General features: G+C 44.7%; 1 protein-coding gene across 1 annotated transcript in view; it reads left to right on the forward strand.

The window, feature by feature from the left end:
* Positions 1-21,732, forward strand: part of RGPD4 (RANBP2 like and GRIP domain containing 4) — a 795,990-nt gene that overhangs the window by 651,232 nt on the left and 123,026 nt on the right. Inside the window, exon 22 of the mRNA XM_085622637.1 lies at positions 16,123-16,215. Coding sequence (XP_085478763.1) covers positions 16,123-16,215 — 93 coding nt within the window. The remainder of the gene's footprint in view (positions 1-16,122; positions 16,216-21,732) is intronic.

A 21,732-nucleotide genomic window follows, 5' to 3' on the forward strand; every position in this document is an offset into this window, starting at 1 on the left:
GATGCTCACCTTAGCTCAGGTTCTGGCTGCCCTAGACCCTGGAGACTGGATGGTAGCGTTGGACTTGCAGGACGCTTATCTCCACATCCCCGTCCTGCCGGCCCACCGGTGTTACCTGCGGTTCACGGTGGGCCAAGAGCATTTTCAGTTTAACGTGATCCCCTTCGGCCTCACCAGTGCCCCTCGGGTGTTCAAGAAAGTGATGGCGGTTGTAGGAAGGTGGATATCTGACTATGGTTACCCCCAACTTTTTGCCTAGTGTCTAGCTGGTTTTTCGACTTAGTTGGCCTGAGATCCTGCCATTCAGGGTCTCAGGTTGTCTGCTCTCTCTTTAAAATGGACCCCATGTACCCTAGGTACATAACCAATTGGTAAGGATCACCTTATTGGACCCTGTACAGTGTACCCTAGGTACCCAGGGCATAGGTGTACCCTAGGCCTCCCAGGGGCTGCAGCATGTATTATGCCACCCCTGGTCTGGCCTTCCAATCAGACACAACTGGCTGATCACTCAGCTGGGGCAAGGTCGTGTAATCACCCCTTGCTTAGATATAGTATACCTATATCTACCTTTAAAATAGACACATGTGTACCGATCAGCCACTCCTATGGCAGGCCTTAACAATCCTGGAGGCAGAGTGCTTGGTAACATGTGAGATGGTGCTCTAGCATGAGCTAAGCCTGTCTGCAGCTTTCGGAACCATATCCTTATAGCTGTTCTATGATATAGCCTACCATATACTCTTAAAGTGCCTTATAATCTTAAACGGTTATGGTAACTATGGTTTGGCTTTATCAAAACATGTCGTGTAAGGTGTCTAACACTTTGGAATAATACCCCCATACCATTTCTGGTGATGAGGATATTATTCCTCCCTTCTAGAGGGAGAGACATGTTAAAATCCTACTTTGCTGTTTAACTCTAACCAAAGCCTCAGCATCACAAAATGGATGCTGCTGCCACAGACACAAGTCTGACCTCCTGCTGCTGGGAGTGATCCCGGCCAGGGAGGCTTGGACAATAGGTTTCCTGCTTGGGGAGGTGCTAGCACCTACCCAGACAGACTTTAGTGTATTGGGGCAGTGAGGGCTGAAAGGAATGAGACATGCCTGGGGCACACAAGGTGTCCCATGCATAGTCCAGTTCAAACCGGTGCTGGGGCACTCCAGCCCCAGTCCTGGCGCGAAACTGGACAAAGGGAAGGGGGTGTAACCACCCCCCTCCCAGGTCCCACCCATAAGGCGTGACCTAGCAGGTAACCCAGCCCCCCAGATTTGGATAAGAGTGGTAGCTGGGCCCCAGGAGATTAGATTATCCTGAACCTGCAACTTGAACAGAAACTCTGGACCTTCGACATTCGACGAAAGAAGAAGACTGAAGAATCTCCCTTGTGGCCAAGGAGTGGCTACCCTGTGCAAACAGGCACCATCAAGAGACTACCCTTTGCTTTGCTGAAGTTCTACCAGGGACCGACTGCAGAGCCCGACCAGAGCCTTGACTTCCAGACTTCTCCGACCCTGATCCACATCCACAGCCGAGCTGAGATCCGTGGAGGCGACGAGAGACGTGGGACCGGCTACCTGGGAAAAGTGGCGAGTATCTTCCAGCGCAGCTTCTGAGGTACCCTCGAAGTTGTGCACCGGGGATTGAGAAGCCCCAACCCCAAGCACCATCTGCACCGAAGATCAGCCCCCCACACTCCACGAGTCCTGCGTGGGGCCCTTCTGCATTTTCCTGCTTGCCGCGTCTGTCCGGTTGCTTGCCCGTTGGCTAGTGGCCTCTGTGACGACGCATCCAGAAATCTTCACTGCTGGTTTGGCTCCTCCAGACTGGCTCCCGCTTCCTTGCAAAAGAGAAGCACCCCAGACCTTCCTGGTCTGCACCAGAAGCAAGTCCTCCGTTCTTCGTGGGTTCCGCTTGCCAAGGCTTGGTAAGTCCTAGTTCAACTTCGACGCCTCCGACAGCAAGAGCCTTCGTGGGACAGCTCACCTCCTGGTCCTGGTCGTCCTCCACGTTTCCTGGTCCCCGTGGCTGCAGCGACAAGCTTCCCCTTCACCTGCAATCTTCACGACATCGCCTGGTTCCTTCCTGGTTCCACGTGGTCACTGGCTAGTGACCTTGACTCTGTCCCTTCTGCTTGCAGGTTTCCTCTCTTCTTGATCCCAGCCTTGGGATCCACCGGACACTCTTCACTGACTGCCTGTCAGCAACTTTCCTTCAGGCATCCATAGAAGTCCACAACGAAACCCGACGCAAGTTCACACCTATGCACCCGCAGTCCGTGGGCTAGGTAACTTGGGTACTTCGGTGCTCACAAGGGTAGTGACTATCCTAGGGTCTAGTTTCCGAGTCTCGACTCTCTAGCTGCTTCAGAAGTGTCCTTAAACTGTTAATTTCTAACTGCTAGTAATTCTATCGACTGTTACGCATTACGCGTGAGTGTTTCCACTCTGCACCTGAATCCCGTGGGCCTCCCACTTCCTAACTGTTGCTAGTGTAGTGTAGCCCCAGCGATTCCCTAGGCCTAGGCCTATCCTATTTCCGTGACAGTGGTCCTTATACCACTTCTTTAGTATATGGTTTGCGTGGCACCTAGGGCCTAACTGTATTACTCATCTGTGTGACTTAATGTATGCTTAAATAAGACTGTGTTGTACTTACCTCTAATCTCATAAAGAGTGCTGAGGGTTTGACTAGAATAAATACACTTTATTTTATATATATATATCTGTTGTGGTGTCCTTTCATTTGGTATTCAAGGGATTAAATATGGTATCACAGCTGGCTTCACATGCCATTCATAGTTTAGCCTAAGACTGCTCTTGTCCATGCTACCACTAGGATAGCTGGTCTATAAGGTTGACTTTACAACCAATCACCATAAGGGTTGTTTGGACTGATATAAGGTGTACACTAGAACTAGTGACATCATACATCAGGCCAACTTCTCACAGCGGTGGTCGCAGCTCATCTGCGCAGATTAGGGGTTCTTGTCTTCCCCCTATCTCGACGACTGTTTTTTGAAGGTGGGCTCACCCCAGGCAGTCGTCTCCCACCTCCAGACTACGGCCGACCTCTTGCATTTGCTGGGGTTCTCCATCAATGTGCCGAAGTCGCATCTGAGTCCCTCCCAGAAGCTCCTCTTCATCGGAGCGGTTCTGGACTCGGCGCTGTTCCGGGCCTATCCTCCGGAACAGCGGGTCCAGGATATTCAGGCTCTGTTTCCCATCTTTCGGCCTCTATCCCGGGTTTCGGTCAGGTTGGTGCTGCGGCTTCTGGGTCTGATTGCTTCCTGCATCCTATTGGTGCATCACGCCAGATCGCGGATGCGGGCTCTGCAGTGGGACCTGAAGTTTCAGTGGGCCCAGCATTGGGGCAACCTGTCCGACCATGTCTTGATCTCGGAGGGCACTGCAAGACAGTTGCAGTGGTGGCTCACGGCCCGCGGTTGGGTCAGTGGCAGATCCCTCTCCCTACCCCAACCAGAGCACATAGTAGTGACGGATGCGTCCCTCCTGGGATGGGGGGGCCACATGGAAGAGGCGGAGATAAGAGGCCTCTGGTCTCAGACGGAGTCTCGGCTCCATATCAACCTTCTGGAGCGGAGGTCGATCCGACTTGCACTGAAGGCATTCCTTCCCTCTGTCCGGGGAAGTGTAGTGCAGGTGTTCACGGACAACACCACTGCCATGTGGTACTGCAACAAACAGGGCAGGGTGGGGTCGTGGACCCCTTGTCAGGAGGATCTGCGCCTCTGGACATGGCGGGAACATCAGGGCATTACCCTGGTGGTTCAACATCTGGCGGGCTCTCTGAACGCCAGAGCAGACAAACTCAGCCGCCGGTGTATGATGGATCACGAATGGCGTCTGAACTCGGATATGGCGCAAGGCCTCTTTCGGCAGTGGGGAGAGCCTTGGTTAGATGTATTCGCCACCGAAGAGAACGCGCAGTGTCAGCAGTTCTGCGCGTTGGAGTTTCCAAGGCGGCACTCGCTCGGAGACGCTTTTCGTCACGAGTGGAGTTGCGGTCTGTTGTATGCCTTTCTGCCTATACCACTTCTGCCCAGTGCGCTGAAGAAGATCAGGCGCGACCGGGCCCAAGTCATCCTGGTGGCTCCGGATTGGGCACGAAGATACTGGTATCCCGAGCTACTCAGTCTATCGGTCGATTCCCCCGATCCGCCTGCCTCTTCAGGAGGACCTTCTGTCGCAGCAGCAGGGGACTGTCCTCCACCCGAACCTGTTCAGCCTCCACCTCCATGCGTGGAGATTGAGCGGCGACAGTTGATGCCATTTGACTTGCCTCCTGAAGTCTGTAATGTTATTCTGGCAGCCAGGCGTCCTTCCACAAAATCGTTATACGCCTGCAGGTGGAACAAATTTGTGGCATGGTGCACAGCAAAGGCTGTGGATCCCCTTTCCGCCCCTCTTTCTGTGGTTCTCCTCTTTCTTCTTTCCCTGGCCCAGCAGGGCTCTGCTCTGGGTACCCTTAAGGGATATCTTTCAGCTATTTCTGCTTTCTTACGGCTTCCTGATCAGCCTTCTCTTTTCAAATCCCCTGTTTCTTGATTCTTTGAGGGCATTACTCACATGGTTCCTCCTGTCCCTTTCGTAATGCCTCAGTGGGATTTGAATCTAGTATTGACCTATCTGATGTGCGCTCCCTTTGAGCCACTTCATAATTGTCCCCTTCGTCTTCTGACTCTTAAGACTGCTTTCCTGGTTGCCATCACCTCTGCTAGAAGGGTGAGTGAGCTCCAGGCTCTCTCTTCTAAGCCTCCTTTCCGTCCATCCGGACAAAGTTGTTCTCAGGACTCGTCCTTCCTTTCTCCCTAAGGTGGTAACTGCCTTTCAGATCGGACAGTCTGTTACACTGCCCACCTTCTTTCCGCCTCCGCATCCCTCGAAAAAGGAAGAGCGGCTCCACCGCCTGGACCCAAAGCGGGCGCCCGTCCTTCTATCTGGACCGCACCAAACAGTTCCGGGTGTATGACCAACTTTTTGTTGGCTACGTGGGCGCTAAGAAGGGGCGGACGGTGCACAAGCGAACCATCTCTCGGTGGGTCGTTTTGTGTATCAAGGCCTGTTATTCCTTAGCTAAAAAGGAACCTCCTGTAGGGCTGAGGGCCCATTCCACTCGGGCCACAGCGGCGACCACTGCTCTGGGCCGGGGAGTCCCCTTGCAGGACATTTGTCAGGCAGCAACGTGGGCCTCGCTGCACACGTTTGCCAAACACTATTGCCTGGACAGCCAAGTCCGGAGAGACTGCTTCTTTGGCCGTTCTGTTCTCCAGGACTTTCTGGTGTGATATTGGTTCGCAGACCCTCCACCGGGGTTGGTATTGCTGGGGTATCTATTCTAAGGTGAGGAATCTAGCTAACGTGTTTCTTTCAGATGAACAAGTTACTTACCTTCGGTAACGATTTATCTGTAAGAAACATTAGTTAGATTCCTCACCACCCCACCCATCCTCCCCGTTCTGCGAACCGATATCTAGGGTTGAGGTCGTCCCTTTCAGGGCCCTAGACATTTTGGCACCAATGTCGGTCTCTTGCATGGCTCTGTGTTCCTGGCGCGGAAAGCTATGTACAAGAACTGATGTCAACGCGCGAGGGCGGCGTCTAAGTACTCCGATCATGACGCCGACCACGGACGCGGAGCCGCAGACCACGCCTAGCGACGCTCAAGGGTATTGCTGACGCAAAATCTTTCCGGATCCAGCCTGACGCCTGGGGATATTCTAAGGTGAAGAATCTAACTAACTAATGTTTCTTACAGATATATCGTTACCAAAGGTAAGTAACTTGTTCTTCAGGGCCCTAATTTCAATGCACCGGTGGTCAGTATCCTGCATGGCTCTGCGTTCCTGGCGCAGAAAGTCGTGTACAGAACTGACGTCAGCGCGAGAGGGCAACGTCTAAGTAGCTGCCGCGACGTCATCCTGGTGATCACGACGCCTACGACGGACGCGTAGCCGCACGACGCCACCTTCCAACGCGCAGGGATACTGCTGACGAAAACTTCCCGGATCCAGTCTGACGTCTGGGGATAGTCTAAGGTAAGCAATCTATCACTAACTAATGTCTGTCACAGATATATCGTTATCGAAGGTAAGTAACTTGTGCATTAACATCCTTCGCTCTCTATGACCACTTTGTGATGTTGATTACCCTGTGTCTAATTAGGTCAAGAAAAGTATGATTGGAAAATCTGAGAGACATTAGCAGGCAATCATCCTCTAGTGCTTCCCCAACTACTGCAGGCCCGATGTCATGGGTGGCTGCTTCCCAGTTTGTGACCTTTATCTGGCTCTGGTAGGGGAGACCCAAGAGTACCACCTTTGTTTCCTCACAATTTAAGTGTCAAACCTCTCACTAGTTGCGCGTAGTATCTTCGTCCAATATTTTCCATACATCAGACATGCCATAATAACTGGAGTACAAAATTTATTGGTCCACAAACTCTCGAGCAAATCGAATATTTTGCTTTGTCCCACCTATGGAGCTCTTTGGATGTATGATACCAGTAGATAGGAACCTTATACAGATCCTCCCTTCCTTTCACATGAAAATGAAAAGTCTTAAAGAGGCATCCAAAAGACAAGCACAGGATTTGGATGTACCACAGCCACTACCAAAAAGTGTAGCTACTGAGCATAGGGCCACGAGCCCCATGTCATTAAGTCGGCCATCACCACGCACAAGGTCATCCTCACCTACCAAGGAAATGGAGAGAGGAGACAGCCCAGAACATGCAGCTGATTACTATGACTCACAGGGAGGCATAGCACATAGCCCTGACCCATGGAACGACTATGATGTGGTCCTCCCAGACTCTAACATCGAATCACCTGTCCCAGCTAAGGCTTCTCCTCCCGATGATACCTCTTGATATCATAGTGTGATTCAAAGGGCAACTGCATATCACAAACTGCCAATGCACACCACTGAGGAAGAAAGTCTTCCTAGTGGAAAAACGTTCCTGAACAGAGCGAACAGTCCAATACCTACCAATTATAGTATCCATGCTTATAGTCTCAAAAGACATTTTTAAAGACCCAGTAAAATCAATGGTGCTTACGCCCAGAATTGAAAGAAAATACTGGCCTTCACTTTCGCACCATCTATACATCAGAGGACACCCTGCTGCAGACTCCTAAGTAGTAACTACAGCACATAAAAGAGCTGCATCACAGAGTTCAGGGGAAGCACCACCTCCTGATAAGGACACTAAGTTAATTGACACTGCAAGGAAGAGAGTGGCGACAGGACATGCCAGTTACTGGAGGACAGCAAACTTTGTGGGCCTTCTATCCCGGTATAATAGAGCAACATGATATGAGACAGAGTAACTATTGTAACATCTCCCAGACCAATATAAAAAGAAAGGGGAAGAGCTGGTTGCGGAAGGGAGACAAATCTCAAATCCAGCAATTAGATGTGCACTAGATAGCGCAGACACAGTTGCAAGAGGCATCGATTCTTCAGTAATATTACATTGCCATGTATGGCTTTGCATATCTGCATTTAAGTCAGAAGTTCAACATCATATTTTGAACCTTCAATTTGATGGCGAACATCTCTTTGTTCCTGAGGTTGACACACAACTCAAAGATCAAAAAGGTCACAGCGACTCCCAAATCAATGGGTGCGCTACTGACAAGCACTCCTAAGCAGCAGTCCTTCGGAGGTACCAAGGCAGAGGGGATTCAGAGAATAACATGTTGGAGACCCCAAGTTACCATCGACAGCAATAGCAATCTGGCTGTATATATTACAGAGATGGTTTTAAGTCCCGAGGCAAAGGAAGAGGAACACCCACAAAGGGAACCTCTATCTCAAAACAGTGACTTCCCAACTATTCCCCTCATCACACATCACCTGTTAGGGGAAGATTACAACCGTTCCATCAGTTGTGGCCACAAGTCACATCCGACCAGTGGGTGCTAGACATTGTAAAACTGGGATATTGCCTCGAGCTCAAAACACAGCCGCCAAATATCCCACCAAAGAAACACCAAAGAACCACACCGTCAGTCCTCATCATCTACACCTGCTGAAGGAAGAGGCAAAAGGAAGAGGTGAAAAATCATTATTACAAAAAGGGGCCATAAAACCTGGCCCATTCAAAGATCAAGGAAAAAGAAGAATACTTCCATTACATATTAATCCCAAAAGACAATGGAACGCCGTGTCCCATGCTAGACTTAAGCCCACTAAATTACTACATCCTATCTGAACACTTCCACATGGTGACACTACAAAACGTAATACCACTACTTTGGGAAGGTAACTGAATGATGACACTAGTTCTGAAGGACGCATACTTCCATATACCAATCCATCCGGAACCCCGCCTGCATCTATGGTTTGTGGTAAGTGGACGTCACTATCAATTCAAAGTACTACCATTTGGTGTGTTCACAGCCCCATGCATGTTCACCAAATGCTTAGCTGTAGTAGCTGCGAGTCTACAAAGGGAAAACATATGTCTTCCCATATCTAGTGCTTGACTGATCATGAATTCCAGCAAACAAAAATGTCTACAGGACACTCAAAACGCTATCAACCCATGGGATTTACAATAAATGCAACAAAATCCCCATCTACAACCGCTCCAGATGCATCCTTACCTTTCACATTGTCTCCGAACAAAATGATGATGCACCTCCTAGGGATGATGGACTCTTGCATAGCAATAGTACCATGATCAAGACTACACAAGACCCCTACAAGAGTACTTAGCATCACAATGGTCAAAAGTGGGAGGCAACATGGCAGAACTAGTGTTTGTTTCATCCAAGGTCTATCAGGCACTACAATAGTGGAACACACAAAACACACAGAAAGGAAGAGCCCTCAAAGACCCAGTCCCGCAAGTGACAGTCCAACAGAAGCATCACTCATGGGTTGGGGTGCTCACATGGAGAACATTACAGTACAGGGTCACTGGTCTGCACAACAACAGACTTTTCATATCAATGTCTTGGAACTAATAGCCATACAATTGGCTCTCAAAGCATTCCTACCCAACATAGAGTGCAAGAATGTTCTTTTACGCACAGACAATATGACTGCAGTGTACTACAGCCAGAAACAAGGATTAATCCATTCTCACCTACCAACAATCATATTGAAATGGGCCATTTAACACAAAATCAACCTCCTGGTCCACTACATACCAGGGGTGGACAGCTCCCTAGCTGACCTACTAAGCAATACGCAACAACAAGTCCATGAGTGGGAAGTCCACACTCAAGTCCTACAAACAAACTTCCAACTGTGGCGAACTCCAACAATAGAGCTGTTCGCCACTGTAGCAAACAGTCATGGTCAGGAAACTCAGACGAGTTCACAAACAATGATGCTCAAAGCCCCAGCGTGGGCACGTCAACCATGGTACACAACCCTGCTGGAGCTCTACCTAATACATCACAAGAAACTTCCCAACATTCCACATCTTCTAACTCCTAGTGGGAGCCGAGTCAAGCACCCCAATGTAGCACAACTAAATCTTGCAATCTGGCTCCTGATTTGTTAGAATTCGGGTACCTACATTTACCTCCAGAATACATGAACATTCTAAAGGAAGCAAGAAGTACCACCACAAGGGCATGAACAGCAGAATGGGAACGTTTTGTTCATTACTGCGCTGCAAACAACATAAACCCTTCCTCACAATCTGAACAGCAGCTAGTATGTTACTTGTTATATCTTCAAAAAGCAGATTTGGCATACACTGAGACACAAGACTGCATTTAGCTGCAATTGCTGCATATCTACAAAACAGAAGACTTCAATCTCTTGATCATATACTTGTCATTAAAGCATTCATGGAGGGACTTAAGAGTCATTCCACCGGGGATACCTTCTGTGCCAGCGTGGAACATAAACATTTATTAACACGGTTAGTGTCCATATCATTTGAACCAATGCATAAATGCCAAATACAATTTCTAACATGGAAAGTCTAATTCCTTGGTGCTATATATCACGCCGAAGAGTCAGCGAAGTACATGCACTCACAATTGAGGAACCGTATTTCCAAGTATTCCAAGACAGAATTCGGCTACGCACAAACCCAAAGTTTCTGCCAAAAGTTAGAGCACCTTTCCATTTAAATCAAACTTTAGACTTACCAGTCTTCTTTCTCAAACCAGAGATAGTTGCAGAAAGTGCATTAGATAAACTATATGTAAAAGGAGCCCTTATTTATTATATGGAAAGGACAAAAACATTTAGGAAAATGCTACAACTATTCGTAGGTTTTTCAAACCCAAGGAAAGGGAACCCCATCTCAAAAGCAGGAATCGCTAGATGGATTGTAAAATGTATATAAATTGGCTACATGAAAGCGAAAAAAACATTACCAACAACACCAAGAGCTCATTCCACAAAAAAGAAACCCACATCAATGGCTTCTTAGGGACTATCCCGTTAGCAAATTTGCAAAGCAGCAACATGGACAAACCAACACACTTTTACCAAATACTATTGTGTGGATGTACAAGCTCGATTAGGACAACCAGTTCTACGCACATTATTTCAGGCAAATGCACCATCTGATACCTAGAGCCACTGCGAGAGGATTACTACCTTACAGTCAAAGCATAGCATGTGTCTGCAGCCAATACATGCTACGAATAGAGTATGTTACTTACCCTGTAAGCATGTATTTATAGCGTGTTATTTGTTAAAAAGTATTAATCAAAAAATAGTCCTGCAACATATTACATTGTATAAAAATTGCATTAAATAAATGTCAAAGTATATGTACATTTTGTATTCTAGCTTGTTAGAAAAATATGATGCATATATAACATCTATGCATTGGTTAAGAGTTCGACCGTCTTACCAACACACAGCAGCGGTGGCAATCTCCCGCCTGCCGTATTACAATGTCACCCCTGGGGCAGCGGCGTTGTTTCCGATGCCACAGAATATTTTTTCATATGTGTCTATGCAGGTGTGTATATTTTGACTGCACAAGTGTTAAATGTAGACATATGCATGACACATGAAAAAATGCCTACCACGAATACTTTACAACTCCTGGAGTCCGGACCATATGTGCCCAGTCCAGTCATTGGGTAAATAGCGCAAAATGGACTTACCTTGATTTTGGCGCCAACAGGGCAATTTTCTTCAGGAGTCAAGATGCTGAAGCAGGCCCCTTGAGGAAGGGATCCATGTGGGAGACAGAAGGGCAGAAAAGGAAATGCACCCCAATTCCTTTGATTCCGCCGATTCGAAGCATGCGGTCTTCCCTCCATGGTCAGCTTGACGGAAAGTCAACTCGTAATTTGGATGGCAGTGAACAGGTCTGTACTTCCCTCTGACAGCTGATTTCCCCCAACCGCCATCACGGCAGTCTGCAAATGTCTGGCGGCGTTGGCAGGACTCCGGCGATCTTTCCTTCAAAAGACCGCCAACATTGTCATTCGGCAGGTGGACTGCCAGCTGTGTTGCGGGGAATCCGACGCCACTTCACTGCGGTTCCCATACAGACAAACTCGTTATCAGGCCCTTCATCTTTTAACCCGTAAACTAAAATATATGCAAATTAAATCATTCTGAACCTCAATATATTTTACGGTTTTAATATATTTACATGTATTCAATTTACTGATTTAAAATGACAAATACGTAGTACTAAAATTCCACTATAATAATTAATAAAGAATCCACTCTGTTCCCCCCCAATAAAAATTAATTAAACATAAATAAAATATTTCATAAAATACATTATTCATATTTATGATAAATGTTTTACAAAATCACTCCACGGTCAGGCTTTGTTAGTCTTCAGTCATTTCAGAGAGATTGCTGGGAAATGTAAGGCCATCACCCACATCAAAATGTGGCATGCTTCATCATTTGGCTTCCCACACCCCTGACCCGGTTCAATGCAATGTTTTTTTTAAAAACATACATTTAATCCTAAAATGAGATGGCCAGAGTGAGATAAACTGTTAAAACTATCTAGGGCTATCTGAGTATTATTCTGTTGGTGAGCGTCCTGATAGGATTAAAAACAGTCAATGGATGACATCAAAGTGTTAATCTATCATCCTATATTTGCGTAAACATGTTTTGGCCGACGGGGAGACATCCATACCTTTTTGTCCACATACGGTGTCCATGCGTAATTTGTGTCCTTTTTTTTTTTTCCCTAACATCCTGGGGATTATAAAGATACCAAGAGTTTTGGGATACCCCTGGAGGGGATGAGAAAATTGGGGAAAAAAATAGCTAAATTGTGAGGTTTTTTTGTGTGAAAAATAGGAAGTGCTCCGAATAAGTGTCTGTTTTAGTTTTTTTTCTAAAAATAGCATCAACCAACAATTTTCTGTGTTCAAGCCACCAACTTCCAGGCTATCGGGAATAATCACCACTAAATCAAACTATTTTTTTACCACAGTTGTCATTTTTCTAACAGGTAGCCCATTTTTCAAATTTTTTGTGTGCTTTCAACCTACTTCTAATTTGAGGTGGAAACCAGTGTGAAACCCATGGGTGACCCAGGAAAGCTATAGATTTCTGAAAAGACAGAATTCCAAATGCGTGTCTGATTCTGAACTGTTGAGAGTAGCTTACATGGTCCAATATGGTCAAATTGTGAAGTGTGCAAGGCTGTGGTCCTGTATCAGTCAAAGCAGAGCTGTTGAAAGTGTTGGTGGCTGCCTCAATAATACAAAAGAGTGCAAGAGATCACATGACAGAGGACATGGATAAAAGACACTGCCTCACACTTTAAAGAATGGGTAGATTTTATGAGATATGGCATATGCAACTTGACTCTTCTGCTGCCACTCAGTGTGTGGAGTTTTCTTTTCAACTTTCATGGCAAGGAAATCTGTGATGGGGTGGGGAGGAGGCGGGTGCAGAGAAGATTTTGCTTTATTTTAGAAAAATGCTCACGTTTTCCTGTAGTCTTGAAGAGCTGCTTTTCTCTTCAATTTTAACTTGATTTATTAGGCTTAGACTTGAGGTGACAGGGATACGCACCAGTAGGCCTAGATACACATGCCCTTTATCTCCATTTGGCTTTTGTTTTAACAAACATGAGAATCTCGAACACCTTATCACACCATAAACTGAAAAGGTTAGCCTCTGCTGCAATAACCAGTGGGTCTGGGTGCCAGAGCAACATGTAGCGCTCAGTCGTATGGCACTGCAGACCCAATGAACTAGCACAACTTCTGTCCAATGAAATGCTGCACTCCAGATACTCAACACATAAATCGAGCCAAAGCCATTCCCTTAGTTTAGTGCGGTTTAAAGTTCTATTTCTGATGATCACAAAGTTTGGTGACATATGTGGTGTCAAGCCAGGCCTAAAAACTGGTATCCATGCCCACTACCAGCAGCCTTCGTTATAAATTAAGCTGTACCTTCATGATTCGTAATCGAGGGGACACACTCCTAAGATCATCTCAGTCCTATGTTGCATAAGGAACATCTGTTGGTGGTTCATGCTGTACTTTTTGTCCTTTAGTACAATCCATTTTATCCACAAGTCCTGTAACATCTTGTGCAGCCTTCAGCATCATGTTTTCCTGTTGCTACAGCCTTAACTTGCACAGTTGATTTTCTAATACCAAGCTCTACCCTGAACCCTAAAAGGGTGCATTTTCAAAGCACAATGCGGGGTCCCTTTTGAGATAATTGAGTCAACTAGCTCTAAAAAGCACTTTGAGGGAGTACTTGGCCTCTTTTCAAATGACTACTTCTAGCCTCTATGCATAAGTGAGTGCTAAACCTAGAAATAATAATGATGTTTCAAATAAAGTACTTTAAACAAAGTACTACTACAATACTTGATCCCATGCCAAATGATGTTAAAGATAGGCCTGGGAGCAAGAAAAAAGAAAGCATTTCAGACAAATGCAGGCGTAGTGCTTCCTATCTTCTGCATGTATCAACAGTTCTTTTTAATAAATGGCCCATTAGAAGCTAATTTGTAAAACGCAGATAAGAATAAATTATATATTTGGAGGGTTAACTTAGAAAAAAGGAACCAACACAACTGCATAAACCCACAAATAAAACTGTAATGTGCATAACAAGTACATTTGTGTGAGGACAGAATATACTGTGCCATACGTCTAAACTAGAAGAATACATGTATTTAATTGTAGAGAAGGAAGCTAACCACATCTCAGTTCTTGTTATAGAACTGTGAGAATAACTGGTGAGCTGTAAGTGGTTCCTTGCTCTCTGAGCAGTAGACTACTCTACCTCTTTCAGATACAACAAACAGGCCAGTCACTGCTGAAGCCTGCTTATTTATATGTACAAAGGAGCCTCAAATGCCTCCTTTTTCATTATGGGTGAAAAACCTAAATTTGCTTGTGTGCACACCTGAATGTGGGTGATACCCGCACATTGCGGGTGAGTTGACAGGTCTGAGAATCTTGCCCGGTTTGAAATGCCTGTGTAGTAAGTGGATAACTGGTCTGTACATTGCTGGTGACTTGTTCCAACCAGTACTAATCACAATTTGGTTATGCCAGTATTAGATTAACTGCCAAAATCAAAACTCATCAGTGTGGTTCGATCAGAGTTAGAAAATAAAGTTACCAATGATCTGATTTTAAAATTCACTCTTTAAATGGTTTGCACCCATTCCTGGAACAACCTCATTTGGCCTCAATAACCAATTTCTTATTCCAACAGACTAACCATTTTTAGGTCGAGCCTGGGCAGCACATGCGCTGCTCTGCGAGCTACGCCTTATTGGAGTATGTACTTGAAGCCCAGCCCACTCTCCGCCCATATTTGTAACTGGCTTGTGTCATTGTCCTTCGTAAATGCTGGCTTCTGATTTGTTATTAGGCTTGTTAGTCCTTCCTTAGTACCGCCTTTTTTTTATTTGTGTCTTCCCATGATGACTGGCCCTTTTACATCGTTTGTTACACGGTACGTCTTCTTTAGTCTGTAAGCACTATTTTATTCAATGAATTTCTCTTACTGCAGGAGGATCTCTTGTGCACAGTTGTGACCTCCGGCTTGTTTATCTAACTTGTAGCAAACGGGAAGCTCTTCAGGGACCACGGGAGACAGAAGGGGGCAACTCAGCAATGCCTTCAAGCATTTGTAATGCAGTAGGTCTTGCATTTGCAAGAGTTTAAGCTATTGGCATTGTAAATGACAATGCCTTTTATTTATGTTTTAAAAACCAAAACATAAATAAAAGGCATTGTCCTTTACAATGGCAATAGCTCAAACTTGCATTAACGCAAGACCTATTGCATTGCAATTGCTTGTTTATCTAAGGTAATTGGTATCCTTATAAACAAAGCTCGAGAGCCTTAACTATGCAGGACCCTATCAAACAAATCTCCAGCGGTAACCAATAGCAATATGCATCAAGTTTAAAATGTTATGGTCCATACTGTCAGTGGTGAAGCAGTTTTGTTTATTTCCTGTGCAAAGCAATATTGTGCTTAGAAAAGCTCAGCAAACAATAAACTTCCAGAGAATAGGTGTGCATCGTTTTCTAGCTTCTTAGGGTTTTATTAGGGTGAAAATGATCTCGCTGTACTGTGAAACTTATCTTGCCGTGTCCTTTCATTCATTCAAAGTGATCTTGAAAGAAAGCAAATTTAAACCGGAAGCTGCACCTATGGTAAAGATTTGGGACTTTGGTGGTAGAAAAAAACCTTGCACACCCCTTGATCATGTCTTTCTTAATATATCATACTGCCTTTTATGACTAAGATAACTGCATGTATGGCATACCTGGACCACTCTGGTCAAAAGATTTCAGTATTACAAGTTGTGCCTTTTTCTTTGTACCTTTGGAGCCCAGTCTATTTCTGCTTAAGACTTAACATAAGCACCCACAGCAACATAGATGTATCGCTCTGTTTTCTGCAAAACATGGCCTAAGAATCGTTCTAAGTTTATTTTCTGATTGGTGAGATAGATGTGTGTGTGTGTGTGTGTGTGTGTGTCACGACTGCACATACCTATAATTGGAATTATAAGGGGCAAATATTGCTTTATGTTCTACACATGGGGAAAAAAAGATAAGGGTAAAATCTCCTCCTCTAACTGGACGAGGAAGCATCATTTTTGTTTTAAATGCACATTTTTGTATGTTTTCTATTGTAGATGAAGACTTTGAAACCGCTGTGAAACAACTTAATGGAAAGTTGTACCTGGATAGCCATAATGTTTGTACGTCATCTCAGGATGTTGTGACTGGTAAGTAAACGTACTAAAACATGCATTAACATTGTAATAATCACATTGAAGATTGTCTTCATTAGCATGCACTGATAGAATTAGAAGGCTGTGTCAATGCGAAGACAGTTCACAAATCACAATTCTAGTTCCTCAGATTGGTCTAAATGTCTAACTTTTATTTTTTGTGTGCAAGTTGCTTATTTTCTATAGTCTCCTCTCAACCTGTGAGGTATTATTATTGCCGTCGCCCAGGTTGCCTCATCGCTAACCAGCTTTGGTAATTGGTATGAAACGGAAGAATGTAAAATTGGATTATCAAGTGGAAGCCTAGCAGTCGATCTGTGTTGCCTTGTCAGTTATGCAAATATTGAATGTGATCTCATTTCAGATTATGCTACAATGCTGATGTACCTGTGTCAGAAGGAAGGTACAAGTTGTGTTGAGTTTCAAATGGAATTAAAAATATTTGTCAGATATCAATCTTGATAAAGTGCCATACGTTTTACCCCACTATATCCATAAGTGACAAATTTTAGGTGACACCGCAAATATTCATTGAGCCTGAGTGGTTTCTGCCAAAGTGCACACATTGATTTGCCATGTATCGGTATACAATATGGTAATCCTGCTTTTATTTGTCTTGAATTTTCACAAAAAGGGGGTTTTGAATCTTTGATCGCTTTATTTAAATTTTTGGCTCTGTTTTCATTTTAAATACTGACCACTTTTTGTTATATATTTTACACTATTTTTTATTAGGGCACTCTAAATGCGCCTTTTATTCCTGTAATTCAGTGGCTATCATTTTCTGGGTGCTGTTTCGGGTTTGCTTCCTGATACTAATATGACAGACAACGCTTTGGCGTGCCTACGTCAACCGTGGAAAAAAGGTAGCCATGCTGGAGGAAGATGTCTTTATTATTAAACTGAGCCACTTTTAGTGATGCTGCACCTGGCCCCATGGACCTTGAGAATTCATTCCATTTGATTTATCCATGGGTAGTGAAATGTGTGGCCAGGTGAGCATTGCCCCTTTGCTTGCGGGAACTATACTAGTGTGATTCAGAATAGACTTACTCAACAAAAATTTGTTTCTAATGGAAATGTGGTTGATAGCTGATTGCTTTTCATTAACTGTAGGTTTTGTTCCCCCTTAATTGTTGTAACTTCTGCCAGGATGGCCTGGACAAAAGAGGTTAAGAGTCACTGTTAATTTCCATGAGGAAATGACATCACCTGCGTTTCCTTGGTACATGCTTGACTCCAATATAAAATGTCATTTACAAAATCTAAAGCTAGTGTGACCTCTAGCTGCCCTTGGACAAATGCATTTACCACAAATGTTGCAGTCTATAAACAGATAATGTATACAAGCATAACGTCTTGTCTGGTTGATGATCTGTTAATTTGCCTTAAAGTAATGAATGATATCCTTGTTTCAGCTTTGGGCCAAATAGCTCAGTTAAGGAACCTCTCAATCTAGCTTAAATGTAACACTTGCTAATAGGTCACACCTTTTGCCAAGGGAAGAAAAAAATTATTTTACGTGAAGAAAATAATTATTTTTGTAAACTTGAAATAAACTGGAGAACAATTGGGATGCACTTAAAAAAAATCCTTTCTTGATCTTAATTTGAAAAATACAACAGCTTGGTCTGGCATACCAAGAACTAACACTGCTCTCTGAGGACTAGAGTAACTTAAAACTCCTTGCCATGGCTAACACCATCAGAACTGAGATTGAGTACTTTCGCTGAAATAGCAGTCCCTTTCATTGTATTTCTTTACATTTAGAAAGTGGTGGGGCGCCAACAAAGTCCATGACGTTGACAGAGCCTGACAACGAAGAGAACGAGTGAAACCTCCCCAGGTGGGCTTGGGGATACCGGGGCTTTCTGGCCAAAATGCGCTTGCAAAATAAACAGGGCCAAATGGAGCATTCCACAACACAATCATCTCACATAATGACCTAAAACTACAGATAGTGGGCGAGCCATTGCAGGCCCGAGCCAGATGCCCAACAGCCTGAGATCCTCTTTGACCATTGAGCCTATAAAACTAACAGAGCCCACTTGTGGCTCTGCCTGCCACCCAACTCCAACCTCATGCGCAAAAAATGAAAAACAAAGCACCACAACAGACCTCCTATCAGGTCACCAGTGGCACATTCTTCATCGTGGGGTCGGGGGGTTAGTAGGTGGGAGTTGCATGTCTCGAGTTCATGATTAAAAACATGGTAGTCGATGTGGCTCAGTGGCCACAGCTGCCAAACATGGGGAAGCAGCCCGGAATTCCAGCACATCTCCCCATGCTGAAAAATACAATGGTCTGTGTCTCCTGTCTGACATTCTGATCCCATCATCCAAAAATCATGCTGACCTCCTAAAACTATGCACCATATCCAAACATGGTGAAGCATCGGTCTCACATTTCCTAAGGTCCCCACCAACGGTGCTCTTTCACCCCATAGCCAGTGGTCTCGGTCTGCAACTTCAGCCACCCGCGATGCACCAACTGGTGACTGAATAATGCTGAAATGGGCCCCCTTTCAGAAATCGGATTCTCCCTCTTCCTCCTAATCGCAAAATACGGACTGTGACACATCTACTTGGCTCTGAAGCAACATACAAGCGCCACGCAGCACTCAATGAAACTTCTTCATAAACTCACAAATTAGGCTACCCAAAGCATTAGGCACTATATTAAGGAATAATGGAATTTACAAAACGTAACTGCAACAGCAAAGATTAGTTTGAGTAATGGGGCAAAAAATCCACTGAAGAGGACGACAGCTATTTTAGGGTAAAACAAAAATCTGAGTTTGCTGGGATAAAAGGGAGGGCTGGAACAGATACAGCTAGCTCTGGACATCCCTGACAAGGAAGCCCAGCAGATTTGCGGGATGCGGTAACTTGCTGCTGTTATAATAGGGTTTAGGACATTTTAACAGATTTATAAGCAAATCTGCACTGAGCCAAGCAGTTGCTGCTGTACTTCAGCAGCCAAGACTTTCTGCAACGCAACCTCCAACCCACCCCCCACGCGTCCCCCCCCACCAGCAGGTTGCAAAGAGAAGGCATGAACCCTTTGTGCATTGTGAAAAAATGTATATTTTCCATGAATTGTGTCTGACAGAGGCACCTTTGCTCCAAGTAGTTGTCCACGAGTGGAACAATATAACCAACATACACTTTACATCTCTGCTAGCAGCGGGCAGGAAGATTTCTTGATTAGCCCATATAGAAAAAAAAATGTATCCCCTTGTTTCACTTCATGTCAAACATTTCCAAGGCCTGCAGCGGCTCTCCCTGTTAGCTCGCCTACCTCAGTTGTCAGACATTCTCCCCCGCTGACAAAGCTTCAAACATCTTCACACAAAATGTAAAATAAAAATATACTTACCCACTCCGCTGGCTCGCCTCCTTTGGTCCACCTCCTTCAGTCCCTCGACGCTGGTGGTCTCTGCAGCAATTGAAGTCTCCATTCCAATCCTGACGCTGCTCTCACAGCAGTCAGCAGTATGAGAGCAGTGCCAGGATTGGCTGGAGCTGGTTACCTTGACGCTCCTGCAGACACTGGGGGCCTGTGCCTGCTCTCCACCTAGCTCTGGGTAGAGAGTTTAAAGTGCTCATATCAGACTGGCCGTCACTAGACAGCCGGCCAAAATGACATGTCCACTCTAAAGTGGTGGAGTAAGCATCACTCCGCTGCTTCCAGTCAGCAGCAGTGACCTGCCCCCAAACACGGCTGGCTGGGAATGGGAAAAGTAAAATGGTAATAAATTCATTTGATTACCATTTTATTTTTCTCCTTTGCAGTGCTGGCAGTGGTGGGGGGGCGTCGCTCCTCTGCTCTTAATTGAGGGGTCTCTGCTGTGTCTTTAAAAAGGTTGATACAATCAGAAATAGAATTCACATAGAATGCATCCTGATTGATTCAAATATGCTTCGTTGCATTTCTTCAGAATTTTCTTTTTTGCAGCAAGACTGTTTTTATTCCCTTCCTCTGACAGAATTTCGGAGGTGGTTGTCGCCATTGAAGTTAGTAGCTTGCCCAGTGTCCTCTGATTGTCCAAAATGTTGTTAGTTTGAGACATTGTTAGCCCCTTACTTCCAAGTCTGGGAAACCTTTCACCAGTAATGGGTAGTATTCCCTCAAACTTCAAGGTACCATAATTCTCCCTATATTCAAAAAGTCCACTTTGAAGGCTAGTGACGAGCAAATGTTCACGTGGGATCCCCTTTGCCCTACCTAGCAACAGTGATACATAAGACAGTGACTTGCTAGTTGCAAGAGTTTGTTACATCTAAATCCTCAGGTTTTTGTCTGGGTCTAGTAATTGAGGCAGGAGTATTTGTGGATGTCTGCAGAGTCGGGACACTGATCTTTCTTGGGCTTGGTAACAGCGTTTGATGCCACCACATTCTCCTGTCGCATTTATTTGATTGCCATGTTAAGGATAAAGCCATTGGCTGGTTGTTGTTTTCTTTCCGATAAGAAAAACAAATATTGCAGCTGAGAGCATTTACTTCCTCTGCTAAATTTGTTTCCCAAGGAGTGCCACTGGCATCTACACCCTCCCCTATGCTGTTGATTCAGCATTTGCATGGCTCTCCCTGCCCCCCCCTTGTTAATCTACTTGATGGTCTGGATATTTCCATGATCATTAATGCTGATGTCACTTAAGATATGTTAGATGTCAGGGGTTAATGGATCCAGAGTCATCCGTTTGGCACTTCGCTTTGGTTCTCTGTCCAGAAAAGGATTGAGTTCAAAGTTGTTTATCTAGATTTTCCCAGCTTTCTAGACAGTAAATTATGTCTAACTTCAGCCTTTAAAAACCAAAAATCAGTCTTCATTCAAATACTCTGATGCTTTTTATTCCTCTTTATTCAGACAATCATGAATGCCCTTTTTGAAACTAGGTTCAAAACTCTGAAACTATTTTACTTTGAAATGTAAAAAGAAAGACAGCTGTTTGATCAGCCATAAATGCACATATATCTGAAATCTCACCTTTGACTGTTATGTTTTGGACCTCTGTTTAGCGCCGAGGGATGTTCCTTGAAGACGAGATGCCTAGCTAGATAGATATACTATAAGGAACATAGCAAGAAAGAAACAAAGCACAAGATAGTGGTGTGTCCTGGATTACTGGTCCTGTTCCCACCACTCTATCTTCTTGACTTGGAAAATAAGTAATCAAGAGCCTCATTGTATGTCACGTAAGCTGCTGGCAGACCAATTCCATAATTCAGTCAAATGAGAGATTACAGTGGTGTTTCATAATAGTAATTTTAAAATCACTGATTTCGCAAGTCAACACATATAATCAATAACTTGCAGCAATAGTTAACAAGCATTTGCAACGCAATAGGTCTCGCATTATTAAAGTTTGAGCTATTGGTGTTGCATTATTTATCAATGCCAATAGCTCAGACTTTAAACATTGCAAATGCTTGTTTGGCTAAGGAACTGCTTCTTTCCTGGAAATGAAAGTCCCAAAGAAGAAAACATTCCAACATTTACGCATCC

Source organism: Triturus cristatus, chromosome 8, assembly GCF_964204655.1.
Source record: "Triturus cristatus chromosome 8, aTriCri1.1, whole genome shotgun sequence".
In the NCBI taxonomy this organism is placed as follows: domain Eukaryota; kingdom Metazoa; phylum Chordata; class Amphibia; order Caudata; family Salamandridae; genus Triturus; species Triturus cristatus.